Source organism: Malurus melanocephalus, unplaced genomic scaffold (assembly GCF_030028575.1).
Source record: "Malurus melanocephalus ecotype Western Australia unplaced genomic scaffold, MMel_1.1 scaffold_51, whole genome shotgun sequence".
NCBI classification, from domain to species: domain Eukaryota; kingdom Metazoa; phylum Chordata; class Aves; order Passeriformes; family Maluridae; genus Malurus; species Malurus melanocephalus.
In genome coordinates, this window is record NW_026623283.1 from 1,072,527 (window position 1) to 1,100,098 (window position 27,572).

The 27,572-nt window shown below is 41.4% G+C and overlaps 1 protein-coding gene across 4 annotated transcripts in view; it reads right to left on the reverse strand.

Annotated features, from left to right (window-relative positions):
- Positions 1–905: 905 nt before the first annotated feature.
- Positions 906–27,572, reverse strand: part of BLVRA (biliverdin reductase A) — a 36,118-nt gene continuing 9,451 nt past the window's right edge. For 2 of the 4 annotated variants that reach the window (XM_057365327.1, XM_057365326.1), the window contains exons 2-7: positions 14,887–15,014; positions 13,164–13,283; positions 12,429–12,526; positions 10,899–11,006; positions 9,991–10,162; positions 907–5,152 (exon numbers count right to left, since the gene is read on the reverse strand). In XM_057365327.1, the coding sequence (XP_057221310.1) occupies positions 4,879–5,152; positions 9,991–10,162; positions 10,899–11,006; positions 12,429–12,526; positions 13,164–13,283; positions 14,887–15,005 (891 nt within the window). In that variant the 5' untranslated portion in view covers positions 15,006–15,014 and the 3' untranslated portion in view covers positions 907–4,878. Of the gene's footprint in view, positions 5,153–9,990; positions 10,163–10,898; positions 11,007–12,428; positions 12,527–13,163; positions 13,284–14,886; positions 15,015–17,191; positions 17,313–17,473; positions 17,549–27,572 lie in introns of those variants that run through there. The other 2 variants (XM_057365325.1, XM_057365329.1) reach the window with 2 other exon arrangements.

Genomic DNA, 27,572 nt, shown 5'->3' on the forward strand with positions numbered 1-27,572 from the left:
TCAGCCCGAACTTCTCACACAGCTTTCCAGGTCCTCATACCAATATCTAGTTTCTTTGTTTTTTGGAAATTTTCCATTCTCCTGATCTCTAASCCTCTGAGAAGGGCTTTGGATAAAACCACTTCTTGCAGGTTTTAGCTAGCTTGTTGAAATTAGTGACTCCACACCTCTCATCTGCTAGAGATAATCTCCAGCCTCAATGAGCAAAGGAACATCTCTCCTTCATGTAGGAGCATTGTGTACCAGAGCACTTTTCAGGACAACTCATATTACTGGGCAGGTAATAAGGTTCCTGCAATGGACTTCATGGAATATTCCACAGGATTCGGGYGATTTCCAGCAGAATGAGTAGAAAAGCAGCTCCATCTAAAGAACACAATATATTAACCTGCTCAAGTCACACCTTACACTTGCCTTTCCATACCTCTGCATCTCTAAGACTGCCTGGGTTTAGGCTACAACAATTACCTGAAAAGCTCRTCTTTTCTGCTACGATAAAGCAGTTTATTAAACCCCCAAAAAACCCTATCTCAGTACTTGTTTTAGATTCTACCTATTGCATTCAAGAAGGCTTCTCAAATACAACATGTTGTTGTGAATGGGAAACTGGAAGTGTACAATGAGATTAAAACTTGCCAGTACTCTTGGGTAAGTGTCACGTGGAACAGAACGGGCAGGAATTTTGTGGGAGTGCTCATGAGGTGAGGTAAGGTCACAAATCCTACCACACCTGTATTCAGAACTTTGAAAAGGGAGAAGAAGGCAGCTGAGGTCTTTAGGATGTTATCACAGCCTAAAGTCCCTGGCAGGATTTCACAGGCCTTGAGAAGTGAAAGTGGGGAAAAAAACAGCTGGGACAGAGCCACTTTCAGAACAAGCAATGGGAACTGCTAATGAAGGACAAACGGAACTAAAGAGAATGATTAAGAGTTCCACTATTTTATTGGTGAGTTTGACATCTGGTTAAACAATACATACATTTGGAACTGGATATCCAGTAGCTCCCATATACAAACCAGCACAGTATCTTGGCAAATTCACAGGGTAGAAGRAAAAGCCATTTAAATGATGCAGGCTCCCAGGAGCAGGGAAGACAGTAGTAGGTAAGCAGGTTAGCTGGCAGGAATGGGAGGGGAATGAAGAGAGAGAGGGATATATGAGCTCTAGGCATCTGCCTTCCCCAGCTCAAATTAACCAGCTAATTTCCCCTGGTGCTCTCTAAAGAAACAAGCTTCTCCAGAGGACAATTCACTGCACAATATTACACTGCTGCGCTACACAACTCCCATGAACTTATTCTCCATTACTTGGGGAAATACTGCTCTCATCAGCAATTGCAGAGCATGCCCAGGGAGATGTGCTGACTAATTTTGATGCCTAAAGATGTGTAAATCTCCTTTCCCTTTTTCCTTCTTCCCCAACCACCCATTGTGAGTGATCATGTAAACAAGAGGCATTCATCCCGTATTCACAGATGAGTTTGTCAAGGAACAGGACATTTCACTGCCTGTTCAACATCGCAGACACATATTGAAGAGTATAATTCATTCTAATTCCAGAYGGACCCTGTTTTGCCAGAAGTCTACTTTTCCCCTTTGTACAGCATCAGATTTGCCCATGCTGTATGCCCATGCCCATTGGCACAGAAGTGCATGTGAATGCTCAGTAAGGCACCCATTTGGGTGGTCAAGCACAGGATCTGCCTGCACACATCTGCTGCCAACCCACGAGTCTCGGAAGGCAACAGGAGGATTTTCACTGATTTTAACAGATAGGGTAGATGTAAACAAATGTCACGTGCAGAATTCATTCGCATATCAAGATCCAGTCACTCCTAACATCTGACTGATTTGAGAGAAAATCATACAGACTTTCTTGTTTTCATCTAAATGAATCCAACTTCTGAATGAACATTTACCCAAAGGAAGACTATCTTCTGCCAATACTGACTGGCTGCAATTGTGTATATATTCACAACAGATGTGCTCCTGTTGTGGATTAAGGTTTCTCCTTTTGCTTCCTTTCTTGGGGAATTTTTCTTTCCCATTTTGTTGCTGGCATACACTGATTGCCAGGTCATTCTTTTGATGGTTGGGTGATTGGGGAAGACAAAAGGAACCTAGCCCCACCCAAAGAGTCTCAYTGGGCACTCCTCCTCCCTGGCAGCGTTTTTTTCCCTCTCTTTGGAGAGACGAAGTTCTTGCGGGAGTTTTGGGCTCGGGGAGGGCATGTGTATGTGTGGGGCGGGGGGTAAATTCACTTCCTGCCCTGATTGGCTCGGGGGAGGATGGTGGACCTGCTGTCTGCAGGGGAGAGCTCGCCTGATGCTGCTCAGAGCTCAGCATCTCCAGCCATTGGTTCCTGTTTGTTGCACTGTGATCTTCTGCCCCTGTGCCTTGCCGGGGACCCCTGGGATTCCAGCTGCAGTGGTTGAGTTCTGCTGCATCCCGTCTATAGCCGCAGGATTCTGCTCGTCTTTTTGCCCATCTGGCCATTCTGGGGTTTCTTGCTGTCCAGGGGAGAACAGAGATTGGAGTTTTCCCCTGACAGTTTTCAGAGGAACTTTTTCTCCATCCATCTCTGCCATTTTTGTGTCCGCCATTGGCCACCGGGAGATCTGAACCAGCCGGGACCCGCGCCACAGCGCCCCCTGCAGCCGCTGGGGAATCATCGCACCTGCCCTGCCCGGCCGGGAGCCAACAGCGCCCCTGCCGGCTGGGACTGTAACTGCACCAACGGGGAGGCTGTGTCTCTGTAAGGCTGTCACTGGGTTTGTGGCTGGGTTGGTTGTTGCTATCATTGTTGTTACTTGTTTCACCTTGTTATACATATTAGTAAAAACTGTTATTGCCTTTTACCCACATTCTTGCCTGAAAGCCCATGATTTCAAAGATGTAATAATTCGGAGGGAAGGGGGGTCATATCCACCACTCCAAGGGAGGTCCCTGCCTTCACTGGCAAGCACCTGTCTTTCAAAGCAAGACAGCCCCCTTATTAAAAAGTTGCCTAAAAAATAAAGCAGAAAAAAAAGATGGTTGCACAGACTGCAGTTTGCTGCTGTATTAATACAGCACCAACAGATGCTGTAATTAGAAAGTAAAAGGCAACCAGAGGAATTGTTAATAGTGTTGTGCAGTGCTTAGGCTTCTAAAACTAAAATGCTTCTTTGGGGAAGTGATAAATGTTTTCATACGTGATCCTGTGACTACAGTAAAAACACTAAAGACCCATTCCCACAAGTGTCATTTGCTATAAACCTGGGCTAGTTTTGGCTGGGGTRGAGTTGATTTGATTCAGAGTATGAGGCTGTATTTTGGATTTGTGCTGCAAACAGCGTTGATTACACAGGCTGTTTTAGTTATTGCTAAACAGTGTTTGCACAGCCTCAAGGCCTTTCCTGCTTCTCACCCCATCCCACCAGCAAGTAGACTGGGGTGCCACAAGAATTTGGGAGGGGACATAGCCAGGACAACTGACCCCAACTGACCAAAGCAATATTCCACACCACATGGAATATAAAGCTGGGGAAGGAGAAGGGGTGACATTCAGAGTGATGGAATTTGTTTTTCCAAGTAGCTGTTGTCTGTGATGTAGCCCTGATTGCCTGGGAGTGGCTGAACAAGTGTCTGCCTATGGGAAGCAGGGAACAGTGAATGAATTCCCTGTTTTGTTTTGCTTGCACATGCAGCTTTTGTTTTACCTGTTAAACTGCCATTAACTCAACCCCGTTTTTTTTCCTCACTATTACCTTTCTGATTCTCTCTCCCATCCCACTGAGGTACAATAAGCAAGCAGCTGTCTGGTGCTTAGTTGCCAGCTGGGGATGAACCATGACATAACCACAAGGATATACTTGCACATTGCTCCMGTTTCTACAATACTATTCTAAATTTATCACTATTCCTAACGAATTTCTCTGTTTTAGGAGCACATTAGTGATTTTCTTTTCTTAAATGCAAGATATTTGCTATTTTTTGCTATGATCCATTCACATGCTGACTTAGAACACAAATGAAGGAGAATAATATGCTGCCTCCAGTACAACAAAGGAAAAAGATTTAGATTCAGTAGAACGCAGGCAGGCAATGTATTAGTTCAATGCATGTTCTTAATCTCTGCTGGAAAAGGATTTCTATGTTGGCACAGGGCACCAGAGAAGCTGAGTGAAACCAACATGGCATCTATCAAGAGACAAGACTCCTATTCTATTGGTTTGATACCAATACAGATTCTCTTTGAAGGCAGTTGACCTCCAGTGTGAAACTCAGTCACCCCCCAAAAAATCCAAAACCACATGACCTCCCACACACACGTACCCCTAACAGGCAAAACTGCTAATTAGAGCAAACACACAGAACAATTCAGGGTATCTGGAAGAAAGGGTCAGGGCTGTTGTGGCACAAGTTCTGTATTTCAAGTAAAGAGGTGGAAAACTGAACTGGAACTCAATTCTRGCTAATACTTCTTTCTAGAAAATAGTACATTAATACTATTCAAACACATTAATTTCCAGACATATGTGGAATGGGGGGACAGACCCCAGGAGAGAGAATTATATATGGTGTTTAAAGTCTTGCAGGATCTACTCTCAGGGATATTTCCCTGAGAGCTAAATCACCRGAAAGCTTGTTGCTGTTAGGTTCCAATCTACCTGAAAGAACAGAAATGCATCAGAGCAGGGGCCATTGCTTTGGTCTGGTGCAAAACCACAAGGCACAGGGTATAGCCCAGGCTCTCCAGACCACCTGGAGAGCCCAGKAACCACAAACAATCAGAAAGAAGGTAAGGAAACAGAAATAGCAATTGCTTGATGGCACCAGCAAGTTCTAGCCCTACGGCTTTTCCATCTGCCACGTTTTGCCTTCCCTAAGAGCAGTCTCAGGAGTAGATTTTCTCTGGCTCTTCACAGTACTGTTGGATGAGCTCAGCAAGGTCAAGACACCGCAAAATTCGCCATTTCTCWGCAGCCAGCTCCTCCTTGGAGACCTGGCCCAGCAGTTTCTTTGCAAAGAGGTTCTGATCCTGCATGAAAAGGCCCACAGAAGACCTTGGAGCTTCAGGGAAGTTCTCCAGGCAACCACTTGTGAAACAGAAGTTGATTTTCTTCTCACGTCTCATCCCTGGTCCTCTTTCTTCAATCCAAGTCAAGGGTCTAGTTTGAAAGTATAGAGAAAAAGTATTAACTATGAAATTCAATCAACAATTCTAATTTGTTTGGTTTTTTTCCCCTCAGCATTTACAGAAAACGTGCTAATAAATCACCATCTTTGAGTATCAGTCATTGCATATTTAGGCAACATGTCCGGATCAATATGCCTTGTGGTTACAGAGCTCAACAGCAGGTGATAGTCTCAACTCTGCCCTGTTTCATGCCATGACTTTCAGCACACCATCTAAKCTCTCTCCAGCTTTGTTTTCCCTATGCACAAAATGAGGCAAGCAACATCAAGACGTCACAAGGAAGAGGGAAGTTTGTGGGTTGGTTGTTTGTGGACTTGGATGAAAAGTACAGTTAATTGTCCAAAAATTTTGTACGTAATTCAGTCACTGCTAAACTCAAAAGGCCCTCAATGTCTAGTCATTCCTCCAGCAAGATTAAATTTAAGTCATTCAGGTACATGATGATGACCCAGGTGCTACTGTGTGAGCTGAACCTCACCCCTTGGGGATGAGCCGGACAAGCTCACTCACACAAAGTGTCCATACTCTCTGAACTTTTAAAATGTTTTGTTCTCATCACTAGGAGCACTAAGCTGTTCCTAAATTTTATACCTAAATAGCCTCTCAGGCAGGCCTTTCTTAATCAGAGCAGAGTCCTGTCTTGAACCAATGCAACAGCACAGTCTCCAAACCAAGTGTGGTGGTATTAGCTATTGACTTGCACAGCTCACACATTCCTTCCCAACTTCCCATCTTAGCTGAGGACAATGGAGCCATGGGATGTGCTGAGCCACTTCAGGGGTCTTAACAGACTCCTTSACCCAACACTGCAATGCCTTTGAGGAATGATCCTCAACACCAGCCATAGTCATGATCCTCTTTTCCTGCTCTTTTGTCGATTTCCTGAACCATACCATTGCCTTTCTGCAGCTCATTCATCAGCAGTCACTACTGCCTGTGTTTAGAGGATGCACATTATTTTTCTTACTTGGTTATTGATGGCCCTTCCACAGTCCTTTATGAACCACTTTAGTCTGCCACTCACAAATTATGAAGGCATCAACAGCCTGGAAGAATAAATYCTGTCTCCAAGTACTGCCCATTAAATCTTCAGTATCATTAGATCTGGAAAGMAAGTCCTTGTCAATCTGCTCTGAACACATTCAGCAGAGCACTCAGCTCAGTGTTTCTGCATCTCTCATCTTTCACACTCTAGGATTCAGTTTCTATATTTACACCATTGTATCAATTATTCTTTGCTCACCTGTGCTTCCACATCCCCACTATTCYCCCTGCAAATCAAGCATGGCCAGATGAACCTGACTGAACAGAATAAAACCAGAAGGGGGAAATATACCCAAATCACAGCCTGCAAGAATGAACCAAAAAATTCTCAGAGGGCAAATAAATGCAAGGGCACTGCAGGTTCTAGGAAGTCCCCGGGCTACATGTCACTGCAAGCAAGAAGGGTGCCTGGGGGCCATATTGCTCAGTGTTTTCTGTGTTCCCATTCTCTTTCCCTGAGGTAAAGGCTGTTGATCTGGGTCAGAGACAGGCTGCTGAACAAGCTGAGCTTTGCTCTGACTTGACAGAGCTGGTTTTATATTCTGATGATTGTAAACAGTCCCAGAGCATTCAGGCCACTGTTATTCAAAGCTACTTTATCTCAGGCAGGCAGGTATGAAGAAACCACTGGGCAGGCACCGGCAAAGATCTCCATCATGTAACAGAGAAAGGAGCTCACGACATGATCCAAAGCAGGCCCTGTCAATGCAGGATCACCTCCCTGGGGTGATCTAGAGCAGATGCACACCAGTGATCAGGCTCAAGTGTATGCCTTCTGCTCTAGCTTGGGAAGCCACTGAACCAGAAGCACAATCATGCAGAGCTGGCAGAATTTAATCAGTGATTCGAATGACTGATTTAGATCAGTGAGCAGGAAAATGTTGGATTTGCTAATAGATATACCTTCTCCTGCAATTGGATTTTTAGTCATTTTCCTAGAGAAATTGATACTAGTTGATTGGTAACCAAAACATATTCACTTTTAATTAATAACAACTTCCCTGAAATAAGCCTCTTGTTTTGCTACAAAGATAAGTATGTTGCAAGTTTCCATATTATTTAAGCAATTTTGTAGGTTAAGAAACAGATTTGCATTTTATGTCAGAAAATTGTGAAGGGCTGCTGCTTTATTCACAGACAATTTATTAATTTTAATTTAAAATTTGTATTAAAACATTATTTGGCTACAGATATATTTAGTTATTTAGAAGTGTTACTTACAAGCAACAAATTCAACATTTTTGAGCGCTGAATAAAGCCAGATTATGTATGTTGAGTAGTTAAAGAAGAGGAACAAGAAAATTTAATTAAGCATTAACAAAACATTTTTATACTGACTGTTTGCAAAGAAAACAGTCTGCAGTGAAGAAAACACCCTGCCTTTTTATGGTCATTCTGTCTTTCCAAATTTCAAACAGGTAGAGTTTTCTTAGCTACATTTTATTCAGGGATTGAAAGAGATTTCTTTCTTTTCTGATTCCCTTTTTCCTTAAATGAGTGGCCCTTGCTGGACTGCAATAGCTCAATAAACCAATATGAAGCAAACACTCTTTGTACCTCTAGAAGAATTAAGCTGGTTTCATGCTTGAGAGAATTCTGGGTCCACTCAGCTTAAAATTTTATGCAGCAACTTCTGCAGAAAGTCTGTATTACATAWTTTTCTATGAATGTTCAATTTGAAGGTATTTTATTAGACTCTGTAAGCTTAGATCTCCATAAAAGTATAACTTCAAATGTTTATTGTCAGAATATGTTCAAAAAATGTCTTCAATTTCTTTTAAACATTTTCCTTTTCACACTTCGACATGCCAGTATTTTTAATTTATCATTAAACCAATGAGGGCCTCTCTTAGCTTGAATGGAAATTAGACAATGGAACCTTATCCCTAGATAATACCAAAAGGGATGCTGCCCAAATAATTATCTCTCCAGCTCGCATTAAAAATTGATTTCTGACATTTACTGAATCCAAGCTCTGTAATCCTGGGACAGGAACTGCAGTCCCAAACCAGACGTGCTGTCAGTAGAAGTTTGGCTCTTCCTGGATTGCTCAATGTTGTATCACAGAGAGGCTGTCAGCTCAGTTGTCTTGGATACACAACAGAGGCAGAGGTCRTCTCCCAAATAGCTGGGTGCAGGCATTAACACACCTCCAAAATCCACCCAGAGCCAGAAAAGCAGCCAGGGTGGGCTGTGCAGAGGAGACAGACTATACCCTTTGCACAAATCCCTGCTTAACAAGCAGAACACAGGCTCCTGCATTCTGTACTTGCTGTATTTTCYAATGCAGAAAATAGGATGAATTAACCTGATTTCTGAAGGTTACTGTACTCATCTCTTTCAAACAAGGAAGGGATAGCTGTCATGAAAGGCACAGACCTTTCCCATCCTTCAGCAAAATAAAGGTTGGGCAAACAAGAGTTGTACACCACCACCATTACTACTGGGCCATAACTTCACCTGACAGAGACTGGGCCAAATTCTCTACTGCAGTAACTCCACTGACGTCAGTGGGGGAAGGTCAGCAGGAAATACAGCCCCAGCTGAACACAATACAGGAACACTATGTGATTTTCCATCCACCCTAAATTATCCCAGACACATAAAACTGACTGTCCCCAAAGTTATTAAAACACTCCTGGTGAGAAAACACTGATCCATACAAATAGTAGTGGCCAAGAGAAGCAGATACTGGTTAATTGTGTGGAGCAGGAAAAAAACGAGCATTCCAGAAACAGTTCTGTATCCAGCAAATATACATAGTAGCTAAGACTACCCAGGAGACAGGACAGCCAGGGAAACATTTAAACCACCCGCTAGTTCCATCTGCTGGAATTAGTTCAAAATCTCACCCTATCTAGATCTTTACAGCTTCTTAAGTTACTAGCAAATTGCTTGGAGGGTAAACAGACCTTGTATACAGAGTTCTGTCCTCTTACAACTGCATTTCAAAAGGAATTGGAAATGCTGTTTTATTTAAAGAGAGAGGAAGATTGCTAAAACAAGATGATAATCCCAGGATAAACTGCAATGGGGTTTGTAGGAGTGGCTGATGAAATGCTTAACCAGACTCGCAGTGAAGTTAAGAGTTCAAATGAACCCTGATTATTCATTCCCCAAACAGCTAGTCCTTCAGGTTATATATATATATATAAAATTTATTTTAACGTTCGGGTTATATATATTTTAACTAAACATTGATCTGCAATGCTGGATTAGGTTTGGGCTTTTTATAAGGTCTATCAGCATATTTGCAAACAAAAAAAAAAAAAGAACAAATAGTTCCAGCACCATTGGGTAACTTCTCTATCTCTTTTTTCCAAGTAATTCTCAAGTTGTATCTTGTTGCTTTAAAGTGACATTTTAAGTAACTTCAACATATTTGAAAGAACATGAACTGTGTATAGATAATCCTGAACGACCAAACCTGAGTTTCCACCAGTCTCTGGACCATGCTGAGTACTCAATCAACAGTATGAAATACTGATGGCTTACTTCATAGTTATGAAATGTTTTTACATACACCAATTTTTAGCAAGGCTATTAAAAATACCCTATTTGACAGGRAGGATACTGTCACCACATAATAAAAGGCAGATCAAACTCAGTATTATAAAATGCATSTTTAAAAGACATGTACACTTCCACACCAGCCTCCACCCATTCTGTTTCCACAAGAGGAGAAGAGGATGCAGAAGTCTTGCAGGCAGAAGTCCTGCAGATGATAGGGARCCTGGCTCACGTGTTGTCACAGCCATTACTCACTTCTTGTTTGCTGTGTTAAAGTGAACAGTCATTCTGGAATAATTCTTATCCTTCTGCTTCTCTCTGGTGGCAGAGGTAACAGTGAGGTCTCCAAAGAGGTCAATCAGCCAAGTCAGACGGGCAATTCCACTGAAAGCTGGGAATCCTGATTTGTTTTCATCAAGGACACTACCTGATGGAACAGAATAGAAACTTTTGAGAAATAGGAAAATGAGTAACACCTTCTGCATAGGAAAGGATGAATAAACTGCAGTGTTGCAGGCTTAAAGATCAGAGTGTAGAAAGTTCATGAGTGGATGGACTGAGTAGGAAAGTCAACAAACATGGACAATGTTGAAATGAATCTGTTGATGAGCCAAGGCAGAGAAGGCTGCAAAAAGTAGATATACAACAAACTCTTCAGGACATGTTAACAGGAGGGTGCATGTGGATTCAACAAGGGAATAAAGTAGGGAGACAACAATGGCCAAAAAAATCTYTCCCAGCATCTCTTCCAGCTCTTCTGGGAGCAAACATCAGTATTGAAGACTAAAGGTTCCCACCAGAAATTGAGACACTTTCTCAGCACTCAACCCCCTCTCCAAGATCAATGTGAATAAGAAATGCATCACTCCTACCAAAGTACAGAAGCTATGAACAAGTGTTCTCCCCTGCATACACCAAGGCACAGGCTTGCATTATTCACTAGACAGCAGAAAGAAATCAGCAAAGTATGAGTCCATAGAAAACAGCTGTTAAGGCAAAGGTGCTTTCCAGACAGTTCTRCAATTCCATCACAATATCCACAACCAATACCTGGGCCTCAGTTTATAGAGGGACTCTAGTGTAAAAGGACTAAATGAAGCCTATAAGCCTGTGGAGCAGGCAGACAAAGCCAGATGGACTTTGATTGCTTCAGAGCTACTGACCTGTGAAATGCAATGTTCCCTTCACCAGGTCTTTCCCAGCCACCTCTTTTTTCAGCTGCTTGTACTCTTCAGTAAGAAGCTCAATGTGCTCCACRTGGAGTATTTTATCTGTCATTAAAAAAAAAMCAACAAACAAACAAAMYAAAAAAACAACAAYAAAAAAGGCAAAAATCAGGACAGATTAAAAAGTAAGTCTTCCGTGTGGATAAAAGTCATGTCTAAACAGTAAAGGCCTCACTAGCCAGCAGTGGAAACTCACTTAGAAATATTCTCATGCATGGCTGACAAAGTGATGTCAGGAAGAAAATCAACCAGGCCCTGAGCTGAAACATCCATCTTGGTAAAGGATTTTCAGGAGACAASAAATACAGACTACAAGAACAGTAGCCACTATGTTTAACAGAAACTCTGATTGAAATCCAGTACCCAGCTAAGGCTGAAACATGARTCTTCAGAGTAACGGATGGATTAATTCTTGGCCTCTCTCCTCTCACATTCCCTTGTTCTGCATTTTTCCTCCCAGGGTAGTTAGGAAAGAAAAAGGAAGGGGGAAAATAGCATAATGCTCAGACCCAGATTGAAACAATATGTTAAGGAGTTCCTCCCTCCACTGCAATTAATTGGGCTACTTTGAAATAGAGGTTATCCAATACAAGTTGAATGTGTCCCTGATTCAATACATGYTTTTCTGGAAGATTTCCAGGAGAGTCAGTGTAGGCTGCTGACAGTAACTGCTGCTGCTTCATGGAAWGAGGCATAATAAATTCTGCTCAATGGGAAGCCATTTGGCAAGCAGCAAGGCAGTAACTGGTGTCGGTACAGGGAAAGAGCAAAGCAGAAATCCTATACCTCCGGTGTTTCAGGACAAAAGTCACAAAGGAGATTTTTAAGAAGCAGTAGTATAAATAGCACAGCACGTCCAAATGATTTGCACTCTGCTCCTGCCCAGTACTGCTCTTTCCCTTACAGCCCCATTCATCGCCACTGGCCTCAAATGAACTGCCATCTTCTGACTCTTTCCACCACTGGGATGGGACCACACACTTTCTGGAAATAAAGACATTTTGCTAAAGACAAGCTRTGTTTTAGACAGGGATGCCTTGCTGGCCTACAACAGTATGAGCAGCTGTGTGTGACCAGCACATCACAAACACTAGAAGTTAGGGTAGCTGCTTGCAGTTTCACTCCAGGGTGAGAGAGAGAACACAGAAGTGCACAAGTTCAATAGCTGCACTCATCAAATGCTTTACTATCACTGCGACAGAAGTTTTCCTCTTTAACTGCATTCTAAGTGTACAAATAGAGGCTAGCATTTTTGTGAGGGCAAACATAATTTACTCTTAGCATTGTCATTTGTAATTTTTCCCTGTTGGCACAAGCCTTAAATCCTAGACTGGCACATCTCTGAGACAGTCACACTCTCTTGCATGTAATGACTAATAGCCAGCTGAAGATTTGCCTTTGAGTTTGGTGCCTTTGGTCCTACCCTACAGGTCATACTGCTTACACTCTTGAGAACRAATGTGTTACCTTTCTGCTCAGCCATCTCCCAGAGCTCATGGGCAGCCTTAGCAGACAAAGCCATGGGGTACTCAACAAGGACATGTTTCCCAGCTTCTAAAAACATTCTGAAAGGGATAAAAGATCAGCCATTAAAAAGAATGTTATCCTAATCCTCTCTCACCACAGTTTAAGCTGCTTCTCATTCCCACAGCCAGCTCTATATGGGGAGATACACAACATGGACTAACAGAAATAAATGGCAACTTTCCTAGCAAGGATGGTGTGGTGGCTACATCACACATTTAAACAGCAGTGGAGCAGGGTTTTAATTCTTCTTTTGCCACAAAATTCCCTCACTCACCTACATCAAGTCGTTAAAATGCTACAGCATTTTAACAGTTGAGCACTTTAATTTCTGACTTACAGACATGTGAGTAGCTGGAGTGGGGCACCAGACTACCCTTCCACAACATAATCCGTGAGGAAAGGCTTTGAATCCTGTTTAAAGCTGCCTGTCCATCAAACACAGACCTAGAGGTATGGAAATGGAATTACTTGGGAAATTAATGCATCTTAAATCCTACTCTCTTCCAGGGCTTATTGGTGCTCTAGGGAACTCACTATCATTCACTTCAGGCCTCTAGTTTGGCAGTCTTTTCTCAGAGTCCATATCTTCTCCTGCAACAGCTTTACACAACTTTTCTGTGTTTTTAAAATACAGGGGAAAGGGGGAAAAGAGCAGGGGGAAATGCCCCAAAATACCTGATGGTTTCTTCATGGCTTCTGTTCTCTGTGCTGATGAAGGCTGCATGGATGTCTTTGCTTCTCAGAGCATCTTCCAGGCTAATCTGYTTGGCATCATTAATATTGCCAAAACTTCTCCTGCATATTTAGCATAAATACAACCAGAGTGTAACTGTCACAGTCCATTCTTCCCAAACACGTTGTGTAGCAGTACTTAAAAATTGCTCCCATGGACCACTGTCTCACTGAATTCAACCAGGGTACAACAAAGGCAGTTTTGTTATGCAGGAAGAGCATGAGCACTAACAGACAGAAATGGAATGAAAAAAAAAAAAAAAAAAAAAAAAAAAAAAAAAAAAAAAAAAAAAAAAAAAAAAAAAAAAAAAAAAAAAGACCAGTGTGTAGGTGGTGGTATCAGTCCAGAAACTGGCCTATTGAACTGTCAAGTCCTTTTTGGTTTTGGTGTTTCGCTTTTAATAAGCATTATTACCAAAGAGATGCTGTAAAAAAGAGACTTGAAAGAGGACAATGCTCCTATGGGAGAACTTCTCCCCACCATCCTGGATGACGTGGACAAAAGCACTCGAGTTGGCAGGGCCACACACAACTGCAAGTACAGACAAGCAKGATCGGGACAAAGCAGATGCTCCGCTACGATGGCCCACATTGCAATATACACAGCATGTCAGTGCTAAGGGGAAAGCTGAGCACATCTCCAGTTGCAAATGAAAAACACATTCTCCCAAAAGCCCTCTGCATTACTACAGACTGCAGCAGGCACYTTGAGAGTGTTAGTATAGGTGACACAGGGCAGGAAGGCAGGCCACAACCAGGATTTGARAACAAAGACAGGTGATGTTTGTGTGTGATTGGGATCCAAGGAAGATTACTGTGAATCATGCATTTCAATAGTGCTGTTTCTCAAAAAAAAAGCAGTGGAAACCCTATCTTCACTGTTCTTCAAGGTTACCTGTAGCACTGGCAGAGGCATCAGAGAACCAAAAGTGCATTTGGCAGGAAGATAAAGTGGGTGACCTAATCAGTCCTTTCCGTCTCAAACAGCCCTGCATGATTTAAATATAGCTGGAAAAATACATTCACTATCTGAGATCCATAAATGTACTGCCTATTTAAAATTGCTTTGCTCCACTCTAATGGATCAGACAGTCTAGCAGGAATGCTCAGAGGAAGGTACTCATTAAATTTCCACAGCTCCAAATGGGTGAGAAGATCTCTTGTTCTCTAAGAMGCAACCTTATTGCAGGTACTAAATCACAGCATTGTCTTTAGTACAGGTTTGATACCTGGTTTTAAAAAAATACTAGAATGTTACTATGGAGTTGGAGTACTGGGGGCTTTAAAACATGTTTTTGTAAAAGAACTTTTTTAAACTCTCTGAAACTTTTTACTTTTTTAACATTTCAAGAAGTGTCATGCAGACACTGGATCATTAGTGTACTTATTGTCTGCAGTACCTTAAATCTACAGGAAATTCCAGTCAGACAATTTATTTTTATCACACAGATTGTACAGCAAGAACATCTCTCAACTTTTATTTTAGTCATTTCTGAAAGATATCTCTCTAAGGTAACCTATTCATTCCCACTTGCAAAGCTTTCTGTGCTCATTTCTGAGCTGCCACTCAGAATGACAGGCATATTTGCACGAACTTTCCCTTTTCAGTTTAAAAAAGAAGAAAAAACAATATACATATTAAACATGCTAAGATGAAATTTCTAACCTGGATACAAATCCAAATAGTTTCAGGTGCTCAGAAGGGCTRGAAGGCATCGGATTCATCAAGTCTCGGATACGTGCTAAACCAGCAATTCCAACTCCAACCACCACCGTCCCAAACATTTTGCAAATCTGTCCAAAAGGAAAAAAAAATTTAAAAAACAACATTTTCTTTCTTGTAGCCCAGACAAGCACAACTGGGAGGGAAGGTGGGAGAATGGATTATTCTTGAGCCCTGCTTTCATACAGCCAAACCTTATTCAGGTGTCAGCAACCAGCTAACAGAGATGTGATGCCATAGGCTACCAAGCTCACTCACATCCCATTGAAATGGGATCAAGTGGTTCAGTCTGTCACAGGACTGGTCTTGAGATWTGTATTGAACAGCTACTAAATCACAGCTCCAGCAAAGTTCTTCCTTTCCGTGGATAGAAAGCAGACTTCAAAAGTGAGACATTCTTCTATTTATATCRCCACTTCCAAGCTGGAAAGGAGCCAAAAGGTTCTGCAAACCCAGCAGAGCTTTATATAAACCCTGCTGACTTCCTGAGTATCTGCAGCACAGTGCCACACAGACAGTCACAGTGCTCAGCAGCATAGTTGGAATACTTYGGGACAGGAAGCAAAGAGCATCTTTTCTTTCCCCATGTAACCGCCAGCAYGTCCTACAATGTCAAGCTGTAACCAACCATCTAATAATTTGGTCAAGATGCTTGCTTGATACCTCCAAGCACAAAGAAAGTTCTGCCATCTCTATAATGACAAGCAGGCATGTCCTTAAGATTTGCATCTCCCAAATGCAAGTGCTGACACAACTGCCTAATTCAGAGGATGAGACTCTCTTCACTCACTGGCTGGGCTGCTGGGGCTCTGGCAATAAATTCTTCTGTTGGTTTTATGATTTGCTATTGATCTGCAAAAATAGCTGCAAAGGCAACTGGTGTAATCTTTCAAATCTGCACTGTTCCAGCACCCTGAGGACTAGCAACACTTCGTAAATGTATTGAAGATTTGCAGGAAAATGCCCTAAAACAAGTCAGGTCAGACCCTCCTCACTTTTTTTTCCTTCCATTCCATGAAAGCATCCCCTCAATCTGTTTCTTCTGTATCACTCTTCTTCCTGTTACTGCCAATCCCTTCACCTGAGTGAACTCTTTAGATTGTTTACACTACTTGGCTGCAGCCCTTCACATCTTTCTGAGATTGAGATGGGTAAATGGACAGCCCCACTTAACTCTTCCTGGTGCCTCTTGTCTGACAGRATCACAGTGCAGCAGCAAAGCCATAAGTGACTGTTCTGGCAATGAGAGAGGTTGACAGCTGCAGAGAAATTACATCAACTGGCACAAAGTAAAAAAGATCCCCTCTCCAATCACATGCCATGTCTGTATTTTGTTTTCCTATAGGCTCCTGCCTAAGGKGCTGAACTCCACTCACTTGATATATGCTAAAAAGGTACAAAGGTAAAACACAGAGCAGAATGTTTAGTACAAGAACAAAATGAGTGATATAGTGAAGAGTTCTCCAGGAGACATTTAACTACCAGTGACATTTAACTACTAAATATCTGAGGTAAAGCATGATGACAATGTTCACCAGGAAAGACAAAGAGAGGCTCTAGACATAGCTGAGAGAGAGAGGAGGTAAAGGAGGGCAACATGACAACACAACCCATTTTCAACAACGCCCACGGGCAGAGTCCTGGTGTGGGCTGTCCATCACATTTGCTTTTCTCTATGGCCAAAGAGWAAAAGAGACTCAGACTTGCAGAATGACCTCAGCTGGAAGGAGCCCCAGAAGRTCACCCAATCCAAACCCCACTCAGTCACACCAGGGCCATGCTGAGTTCTGACTGCCCCCAAGGCTGGCAATTCGTCAGCCTCCCACGCCCCTGCCACAGTGTTTGACCGCTGTCACAGCAAGAACTTCGTAAGTGTTGTAAGGCTCCAAACAACTTTGATCAATGAAACTTTTAAAAGGGCTTATATTTGCTCATGCACTCCGAGTTAGATGCACAGGAGAAATACCAACAAGTAATTCTCAAGAGGTCAAAACAACAAAAAAGACTTCACTGCCCACTTTAGAAATTCAGAGAAGTTTGGCAAAAGGCTTAATGCAACATTAAATCAACATAAAACACTTCTCAAAGCATTAACTTGGCCTATTTAACTTTGCAGACTCTAAGTCTGTTCAATTTTAAGTTATTCAAAAATCCAAGAAGAGGGAATTAGAAGAAGAAAAAGAAAGAACAGAAAATATAGAAAAGGACATATAGAAATAGATATAGATATATAGAAAAGGACACATACAGTTACAAGCTCCTGGGTTTCAGTGGTGTTCAGATAGAAATTCCAAGAGGAGGTACTGTCAAGACATCTGATTACTTCACGTTCAACCTTAAATACCCCTTGGTCTTCCTGGGCCCTTCCCCCAGGTGGGACTTCCAGTCATTTGGCCACTCAGGAGCTGGATGAGGGGCTCCAGAGGAGAGTGCAGAGCATTGCCCCTGCTGTGGCAGCGACTGGCAGCCACTGCCAGGCTGGAATACTGGCTCTAGGGGTGTGGGTGTACAGGGCAGTGCATTGCCTCACCAGGACAAGGTCCGACCTGCCCCTTCCTCTCCCACACATGCAGCCCAAAATGTCTCGAGACATGAGTTTCCAGTCTCTCACAAGTCCAGCTTGAAAATAGCTGATCAGGAGCCGACTTTAAATTCAGAAATGCTCAAGGTTAGTGAAGTTAAAGCTGTTAATATTTGCCTACTGCTGCAGTAGGATTGGGAGTTGGAGTCATACAGCAAACTAACTCCCCTGAACCTCCTACAATAATCTTGTTTCCAAGAACTACTTTTTTTTTTGTTTGTTTTGTTTTGTTTTGTTTTGCTGGTGGTGAACTACTGACCTCTGCTTCAACAAAGTGGAGAAAGTGGGGGTGCTGACCACCTTCTTCAGTGAACAAAGAAAATCTCTTCACAGATGCTCGGGTTGCTGAAAATCAATATTTTTCATCTCCTTTCAAAAAAACTTTCCAAKATTCATTTAATGAACATCTCCTGACCTCTTCAAAAGTAACATTTAAGAGAAGCTAGATGATTTCAGCCTAAGAACAAAAACTGTTACTATGCAACCCATTGCCATAGCAACCAGCCATTTGGTCCAGGTCAAGGGTTCACTGGCTAATACACCRAGAGAACCAGCTACTAAATGTATGTTATGGAACCTTTGCTTATGCACATAGCTAAGAGAAAAATTGCTATGTTTGCATCCCTGCTGCAGCTTTTTATCATCCTCATTTTGCTCACACACCAAAATCTGCAGCTGCTCAGGGAGAAAAGTAAATTAGGGGTTTTTCAGAACTGTTACAAAGCAGGTAAGAGCAGAATAAAGAATTCTCATCTGAGAGTCCAGATGAATATATAACCATTTACTTCTTATTTCAAACCTTTAGAAGAAGGTAACAGCTACAGTTATCTTTCAAGTACAAAAATGATRAAGTAGGAAACACACATCATAAACTGCTGTACCTGCCTTTCACACCTTTTTCTTAGAATCAGTCACCTCTGTTAAAGCTTTGACAAAAAAAAGATTTTGGAGGCATTTTCAAGGCTGCTGAACTTTGGCTCCTGTCATACTAAAAAAAAAGTCATACTGTGAGTGATATAACTGTATATCAACCARTGTCCAAAAGCATTTTTGCCACCCTTTCCTAACTGGCTTTATGAAAGCAAAGGGGCTGATGAGAAGATTAGAAGAAGATTAGAGATTTAGATCTCCTTCATRCTCACACACTGTGTCTGAGGATGCCTCCCACATCCCAGCAGCACCCACCCTGGCTGGGTTGCAGGGAGCCCTGCCAGCCTCACCACGGGTCCCCTCTGAACTGGATCAAGGGGGATGGTGGCTGCCACYGACTGCTCGGGAGCTTTTTCCCACTGACAGCCAGCACAAGTGGCTCCTCTTCCCGAGGGAGATGACACAGAGAAGGAGCTGAGAAAGGCAAATAGCTGAAGAGGATCATTTATTCTACACCAATATATCATTGTACTGTCACCCTCTGCTCTTAAGCTTTCTGTGCTTCTGCTGCATATTTCCTACACTAGAGCTATACTACCCTGCAGCAATTAAAAAAAGTGCTCTATACTCAAATGTTCCTGCAAAATTTAGCAGCAAAGCAGGAATATTCAGCAACAAAATAAATAATGGAGTAAGTCCAAAGAAATCCTAAACTCAGTAAAAGTGTTCCTCTCCAGTGCAAACACAAGGGGGACCCTACATCTCAAAACTGCTAACACTCACCGAGGTAAGCTTGAGGAAAGTGAGGCCTACCTCCATTTTGTGCAACATCACTAAGGCCATGTAAAGTCAGTGCAGAAGCAAGATAAAAGGAAGAACGCAGGAATTATCTCCCCTTCATGAAAATTTTCCATGCCATGTCTAGAYATAACAGAATGAATATAAGTACCTTCTCTCCTGATAGATAAGAATTTCAGCAAGCCTCATGCATTTTCCCTGTGTGCTTTCAAACTCTAGTTCCCACAAATATGAATGAGTGACCCACATCAGAAATTAGAATATTTTGCACTTAGTATCACAGATAGCAGCCTAACACTGATGTGGGAGGCTTTCCTGAAGCACTCCCAGCCTGGTGTTTTAAAGCGGGCTGCTTCAAGTGCCACATGTATCTTAAGAGTAGCAGAAACCTCACAGATGAGTACTTAATCTGAAAATACAGGTTAGCTTGCTTTTGCATACTCAGCAGTTGAACCATGAGTGTTTGAGCCTGGCTGCTAGAGGGATCCACCTCGTACAGATGAACACACATAAATACCCTCACTAGCAGACCTTCACCCTGAGTGCTCAGAGGAGAGAGGATGAGACTGCTGGTGCTGTGAGTGCTCGGTCTCTGATCTCTGTGTGTGTCTGGACATGCACATATGCATATACATGGTGTATAGGTGTGCCCTGCATGTGTATGCTTGGAATACGTTTTAAGCTTAAATATTGATTTGGCCCATGGAAGTCTTGCCTCTTCCACGCTGTTGGATTCAGCCTGATCTTTTCCCGACACAAAATCTAGCTGGACTTGTTGCCAGATGAAAAATCACCTGYACCTGGTAAGCTAACACAACACTTTTTTTTTCAAAAACCACTGACCTATGGAACAGCATGATGCCCAGGCAAGCAACCAGACCAGYTGTGCCAAATTTTACCAGTTCACTGGGGAGTCAGGTATTACTTTGGGGTCGCCAACCACCACGCAAACCACCAAAGAGACCCCAGGACAAAAKAAAGCATATGTAAAGGGGAAGAAAAATTCTAGGAAATTATTATCATATGTATGCTTATTCTGGGAAGATCAATGAATATGTATGCAAAATATAGTACATAAACAGGACCTTTTCTGTATTCAGTATGCAAAATTTTCATATCCCCTCATACATCTGACCAAATAAACAATGCCTGCTTTTTAATGCTACATTGGTGTTAAGGAGTTTATATTTACCAAATTTTGGTAACAGACTGAGGAAGTTTTCCAGAGTTCCCCTTGAATAGACTTGTGGATTGGACATCATACAAAATGCTTTCTTTGTTACTGCAGTGAAGCCCTGAGATGAAGRTTGCAGAATCTGGGAAATACCAGACAGACAGAAGCAGTCACTGTAAAATCAACAAGCTGAAAAATTGAGGTTTCCCTGAGCTCTAACTTTCTGATTTAAAATACCCAGAGACCTGGTAGATGCTGTAGTCAGGGTCCTGGTAGTACATGCTACAACCTGTGCCACCACATCTTGCTTTTATTGTCTGCCCTCAGCAAGAAGCATTTGCCCAGAGGAGAGAAAGCAGCAGCTGAACAGAGTGTCTTCTGTTAGAATTGTTATTTAAAAGGGGAAAAYTCAAAAATACTCCAATTTAGCATCCTAATCAAAGGCACAAATACCCTTTGTTCTGCAGGAAACCACCTACGCACTTACGCAGTCTGTATATGCTCAAGAACTTCCTGGAAGCAGACCCAGCACAGGCTCCCCACGAAAGACAAAACTTGAATGAAAATATTATTACTTTTTGCTCTGCCTTTGCTGCAACCTAGAAAGAAAAGTCAAGTCTTCTGCTATAAAGAAACAGTCAGGAAGGTAATCTCCAACACTCTACGCTACATCTCTCCAAAACATGAATTGAACATAAAATGATAATCAGAAATTTTCACAAAAACATGCCCAGACCATTTACAGACACCACATTTCAGAGGAAAACAACAGCACATACAAGTTGTAGACCAACAATGTACATTTTCCTTGAGAACTGCTTCTTTTAAATATCAACCCTTGCCAGCACCTCTTCATGTCTCCCACCCATTTCTCTGGCTATCACAACTCAGGACACAGTCTCACAACAGACACACAGGTTCTGCTGAGTGAGTTATAATTTCAAGACACCAACTCCCACAGAGGTTTGCCAGCAGAAAACAATCTCTCATTCTATTGGCATCACTGTACTTTGGAAACAGCCAAATGAACTTTAAATGCCACTTGAACAACATGCCTGCATTATTTTACATTTATATACAGGTTCACCAATTAAATTATGGTTTTCCAGCTGACTGCCAAAACTGAAGTTGATATAGTTATATTGAGATGTGGTCAGATGCTGTGTTAAGCTGCCAAACAAGCACCTTTACTCATCAGCAGATGGCTGATTAAATAAAGAACAGCAGTTGTAGCGGATATGCTGTCTCCAGCATTAATACCTGAGCAGGTGTGAAACTCTTATTTAAACACAGTTCTACAAGCTAAATGTGCTAACCCCAGAGCCTGCAGTGGTCCTAACACCCATCACAAGGCTGCTTTCCACACCCTGCAACTCCATACTCAAAGCAAAATCATTTCACAAAAGTAATATAAAACCATGAGAAGTACTGAAAAAATCTGAAGATCGGTTTTTAATGTGACATACTCCACACCATGAAGGATTGAAACAGAAGTTCTGTGATGTACATGCACAGCTAGGAATGACCATTTTGTCCTGTTCTCTTGCCTGGAGTTACCCTTCGCGATTCAGATTTGGTTGCTAGCCTGAAGAGGAAAAAACAAGGCAAGTAACACTTTTAAAATAGCTTCTCTACATATCTCTGGGGTCTAAGTCTTCAGTCAGACTTAATTTGTTTGAAACTCAAATTACATTTCAATATATCTACACTGCTGAGGCGAAACTATGTAAGAAAGAACAGAGCCTGCTTAGGGGCACCTGAAAAATCATTAATTAAACGCAAAAAACATGAAGGACTCCACTTTTTGCTTTGTAAAAATATCACCTAAAAAAAAAATTAAACCCTTACTTATATTAAGTTTCCAATAACTGCTCTGGACTGAATTSCAGGAAGTCTCGTGAAACTTCTGGTAGGTAAACAAACACAATTGCATACAACTGCAGCCTCATCACAGCTACTTTTTAAGCAAAAGGCAGCAAGTGTGTGGCTAATAAGCACATGCCTAAAGCAAAGAGAGCCACAAAGTTCCCAACATTTCCTTCAGGCTTTAATGTTCTATAACAATTTTTGAAAGCGAATTTAACACAGTGATTGAAGAGAAGAGCGTTTTAACAAGCAACAAGTCAATTACTTGAGTAAAGTCCAAAGGAGAATGAGCTACGTTTTAGAGCCATCAGCAATTCACAGATGCTAATTTTCCAGGTGACTAAACAATAGTGTTACTACACTACCAATTTGTGTCTGAGAAAATAACCCTGAATAAAGCTGAAAATGGTACTAGCTCAAAAGAGAAAAAAAACCAAGAAGCATGAAACATCCTCTCACTGCTTTTTTGACTTAACATCTACATAAACACTAAAGTTACCAAAAAGCTGAACTTTCCCAGATCCCTGCAGGATCATGAACCACATCCCCTGTCTTCCCTTCAGAGCAATAAAGTCCCCAGAGTAAAGTCTCTGTGCAGTTAGTGTCTGAACACTAATTACTCAGACTCTGCTTAAACACCTATTTCATACAAAGGAATTGTTGTTTTGTGCTGACTCTTACACTGTTTAAAATTGAGTGCTTTTCATATTTTGTTTAAAAAAAAAAAATGTAGCATTACCTATCCATACCTGCACTTCTGGGGAAACTACCCCGAGCTAATAACAAGAGGTGTAGCTGMCAGGGTAGCCCATGAGACACGCCCAAGAATGTCAGCCCACACTCTTTCCTCGCCATGCTGCTCATTTTGTTTTTGCTGTCACCTACTGAGAGAAGAGGCTTCTCCACATAACTTGATCGACTGACAAGTGGTTTGCAGGTAAACTCTAATGCCAGAAGATGTTTCCAACCTTTTGCTATAACACAACTGAAAGTGATGATGAACAATTACAGGAAAATATTCTGAAATATTTTCTCAGTTACTACACTTACCCCGAATTTTCCTGCCAATTACTGCAGTCCTTTCTACAAGCTCTTTCTTCTTCAGAGGGCCTAAGGAATGCAGAGCTGGGCTGGGCAGATGCAGGAAAGCTGTATTCCCACGCTGTGCTCTTACTTTCTCACAGAAGTTCATTGGTTGATCCAATRAAAGGCAAGCAAATTACTCCACCTTTCCCTACCAGTCCTTCCAGAACAGGGGAAACCTCTCTCTTCAGCAAAGCACTATCAGACCTACTGACAATAGGTGCAATGTAAGAAGTAGGTATTATTACAACCCCTTTTCTTCACTACAGGAGATCYCACATAGATCAGACATCTAGAAAATATGACTGCAACTGAATTTTTTTATATAAATATCTAAATAAAACAATGCTCTGCAATGAATAACAAAATAATACATTTCTTCTTTTTCTTCTCTTGCTGTTAAATTAATCTGAAACCCAAATCCTAAAAGGAATTATATGCTTGCCCAGCTTTAATCTCAAGTAATCCCATTGATCTCAATGAGAATACTCCTACAAGCCCATTAAGAAAGAAGAGCTCTTGCTGCTGACTGTAATATTAGTATGTGTGAGAACAAAACACACATTCAGCTACAAGTGTGTTCTTTTAATATCCTTATGGACTCAACCCAACAGATGATACCTATCTTCCGGTCCAYTAAAGGTCACTGCATCCCAGATCTYCGACAGGCTGACCTATTTTGAGAATTCCCCAAACAAAAAAAGCACTCCTGCTACAGACTGCAGTCACTASCAAGATACTGCTTCCCATGGCTGATGAAACTGCCTGCCTGCAGTGTTAGCATGACAGCAACTCATAGCATTGGAGACCCGCCTCACAACTCTTTTCAGAGATAACAGCATACACACAGAATTTAGCTAGTCAGACAAGTGTATTTTTTAGCTTTCTAATCCCCTAAACCAGAAAAAAAGTCTTCACCCTTCTGAAATAAAYTGAGAGTGAGATAAAATTGTTTTTTCATTAATAATTAGATTGAGATAACATAGGAAATAGATGAAGTTTTGCATAATGTTGTAATCTTAAAATTTCTGCYGTATCACCTCTGTCACTTTATCAGCTGGGCCTGAAAAATGCAATGGTTGCTCTCCATTCCCATTACATTTTGGAAACCTAACATCATAAATTGCTTGAGAGCAGGGAAAACCAAAAGGTTTCAAATGAAGATTAACAATTGAGGTTACTGACTGCTAACTTTAGAGATCAGTATTTTTCATGTTAATAGGCAACACAACACTCAAGAATAACACAAGCCAGCCTCTCTCTCAAGGAAGAGTTAGTATGCAATTCAATGTGCTTTAGTAGTCAAGTAGTCATGATSTGCTACTCATCTGTTAAAACTGTTCCAAGAAAGCAAACATGTTACCGAAGTAACAGCCACTAGAGGGGGTGTTTGGTATCTTACCTAAAACCTGACAAGGAAGTAAATTTAAAAAAAAAAAAGAGAATGTTACAGAAAACATGTAAAAGTGTATTTCCTACAGTATTGTAATCATACATTAGGTTCCATGCAAAGTGTTTTAGGAAGAACAATGCTTTATTTGTGTATAAATGAACACAAATAAAAGCAAACCCAGTGTCTCCCAATTTTGGGTTAATCCACATCAAATCTTATGATTTCTGCAAGAAGAGATATAGTTTTTTATGCAAAGAAGATGGCTAAAATACCGCTACTTTTGATTTGGCTGTACAATCAGGCAGCTCTGAGCATGCCAAAACCTGAACCTTCAAACRTGCCAAGGTAGAACCTGACATGCTTAGGCTCATGCTCAGGGTTAATAAACAAGCAAAAAAACAACCTACAAAATGGTTCCTATTTACAACTGCCTGCCTCTTTATAGAATCACCATCACCAGATTTATTGTTCCATGAACTCTCCAAAAGTACCCAAAAAACTCTAATCAAGCTAGGTTCAACTTCAAGCAAAGTAGAAGATTCTACTTGGCTAAAGTCACCCCAAAACTACCCCTATTTAAAACATGTCTAAAGAAAGATGAGTATATATTTCATCTCCTGCACATGAATGTGCAATCAATACAAAACTCATCAAAAACTGACTGATTGAGCCCACGCAGCACCACTAGCTAGAGAATAGTACAGGATGGGTTGTGCCACGATATTAACAGCATCACAGCTTCTACATTCTTTGTTAAATCTCATCAGTTTGGGACTGGTGAAGCTGCTGGCTACTTCAAAGCCCTCTCCAAAGACCAGGTCCAAAAATCTATGTAAATATCACTATAATTGGGTAATAGACTTAAACACCACCCCTCACTTCTTTATTCAAAACCTGCTTTCAAAGATATGGAGCTGGAAGTTTTTAGTGAAGCTGACAGCCTGTTCAGGTAAGTATTTTAAATGCACAAATATTCAGAACCAGCATGGCCRTGTGATTGGGATAAAAGAAACCAGTATCACTCTTCTCCTTCTGCCAAAAGAATGTGTTCAGTGTGGGCTATTACTTTATTTATAACAACTGTGGCTGAACAAATGGATAATATCCCATCACAGGCAGGATCAATGCAAGTGCCTAATATTGAAATAACTAAAACAACTATTGCAAGGGTTCAGGATAAGACAATACTCAGGGCACTGGAAGAGGGAAATATACCTTATAAAAGACGTAGAAAAATAACTGGATCATGGAAGCAGATTTCCAAGAATGAGTGCTTCCATTTGAAATAAAATGCAGATGTTTCTCTCTTTCCCAGATTTTACTAGAACATAYCCACCTCATTTTTCTGCAATATTTTGGTCAAGTGATTTAACAATTACTCTTGTAAGGGAAGAGATTTGATCCCCCTCAAGTTCATGTCCTTAATTGCACCATTACTTCAAACAGCCAAGAAAGAGGTCACTGAGCTCTGAAAAGACAGTGGCTGTACTGAACTACCTGTGCCACCAATAGTAACGTAAGTGTCATGGGGTAATTTTATGTTGATACACTGTTCCTGATCATCTGCTTTATGCCCAGAAATGGGTTCTGTACCTTTAAGGTAAGCCCGGGGGAGGAGAAGCCAGGGAACTCTTGTAGGCTTTGCTCAAGCTCTCTCACTCTCAAATGTGCTTGGCTTGCTGTTCAGATGGGAGACTGCAATGCTGCTTTTGGCTAGCTTGGGTTTAGTTAGCATAGGCAGGAAGCTTTTCCCCTGGACTGTAGTGGCAATTCTTTGGCAGCTTCTGGTTTGTTTTTTTTTTTTTTTTTTTTGGTTCAGCTTGGCTTTTGGTCCAAATCAGACCATCGCCAGCAGGCTATGGGAGCGCCCCATCTCCGCCCAGGCCTTGGGAAAAGCTGAACCAACAAAGGAATCCAAATCCACCAGCTTCATCTGCTGTGAAGAGGGGACCAACATCAGAAGTTCACCAGGTTCCCATGTTTCTTTTCTTCCCCCAAGCTGCCATGTGGACTTTTTTCTTCTTCCCCAAAACAAAGTTATTCGCCATTTTGTTCTTTCTAGCCAGGTGGATGGCAGCTTTTTCCCTTCTCCTGGCATTTTTGGTCTGCTGCAGGTCGAGGGGGGGTCTAAAGGTCTGACAGTTCAATATCTAACAGTTATTAATTTTTCTCCTGTGCCATGCAGGCACCTTGTCAAATAAACACTTATTTTTCACCTTTTACCAACCAATATTCACTTTATATTGGTTAGCAGATATTGCGGAAACCCTTTTCTTTAAAAGAAACTCTAACTCCAGGGCTTTTCCTCCTAAAATTGTCTCTAAATCAGGACAAAAAGTAATTTTAAAATATAACAGCAACACTCTTCACTACTTTATTCAGCCTGACTCCTTTTAAAAATACCCATCTAAATCCCTTCTTCTCTCCTTACTTTCTGCTAACATAACTAAAGAAATAATTTTGAGGTTATGGGAAAGAAGTTGACTGTGTAAGTTTAACACTTATTAATTAAGCCATCTACATCTAAGGCATGACTGTAGACCCTCCACAAAATCACTTTTAAACACAAAATCCCATTATTTATCATTAGAAAYGAAAAACACAAGGCACCTTACACTAATATGATAAACACAAACACTACAGGTAGGCTGTATCTGTGTAAGTTATCACTATTTTACAGATGCCCATCTTAGACATTAGACACTAAATCTCTGTTCTTCTCTGACATGGTCAGACTTGTGTGCATAAAGGCAGAAATTGAGCCTCAGCAGCTTAGAAAATGTTAGTGACAACTGTCTGCAATAATCTGTGTTCTGAGTCCACTCAGATCCACTGGTTTTGTTTTGGATGAAATTGAGTTGGAC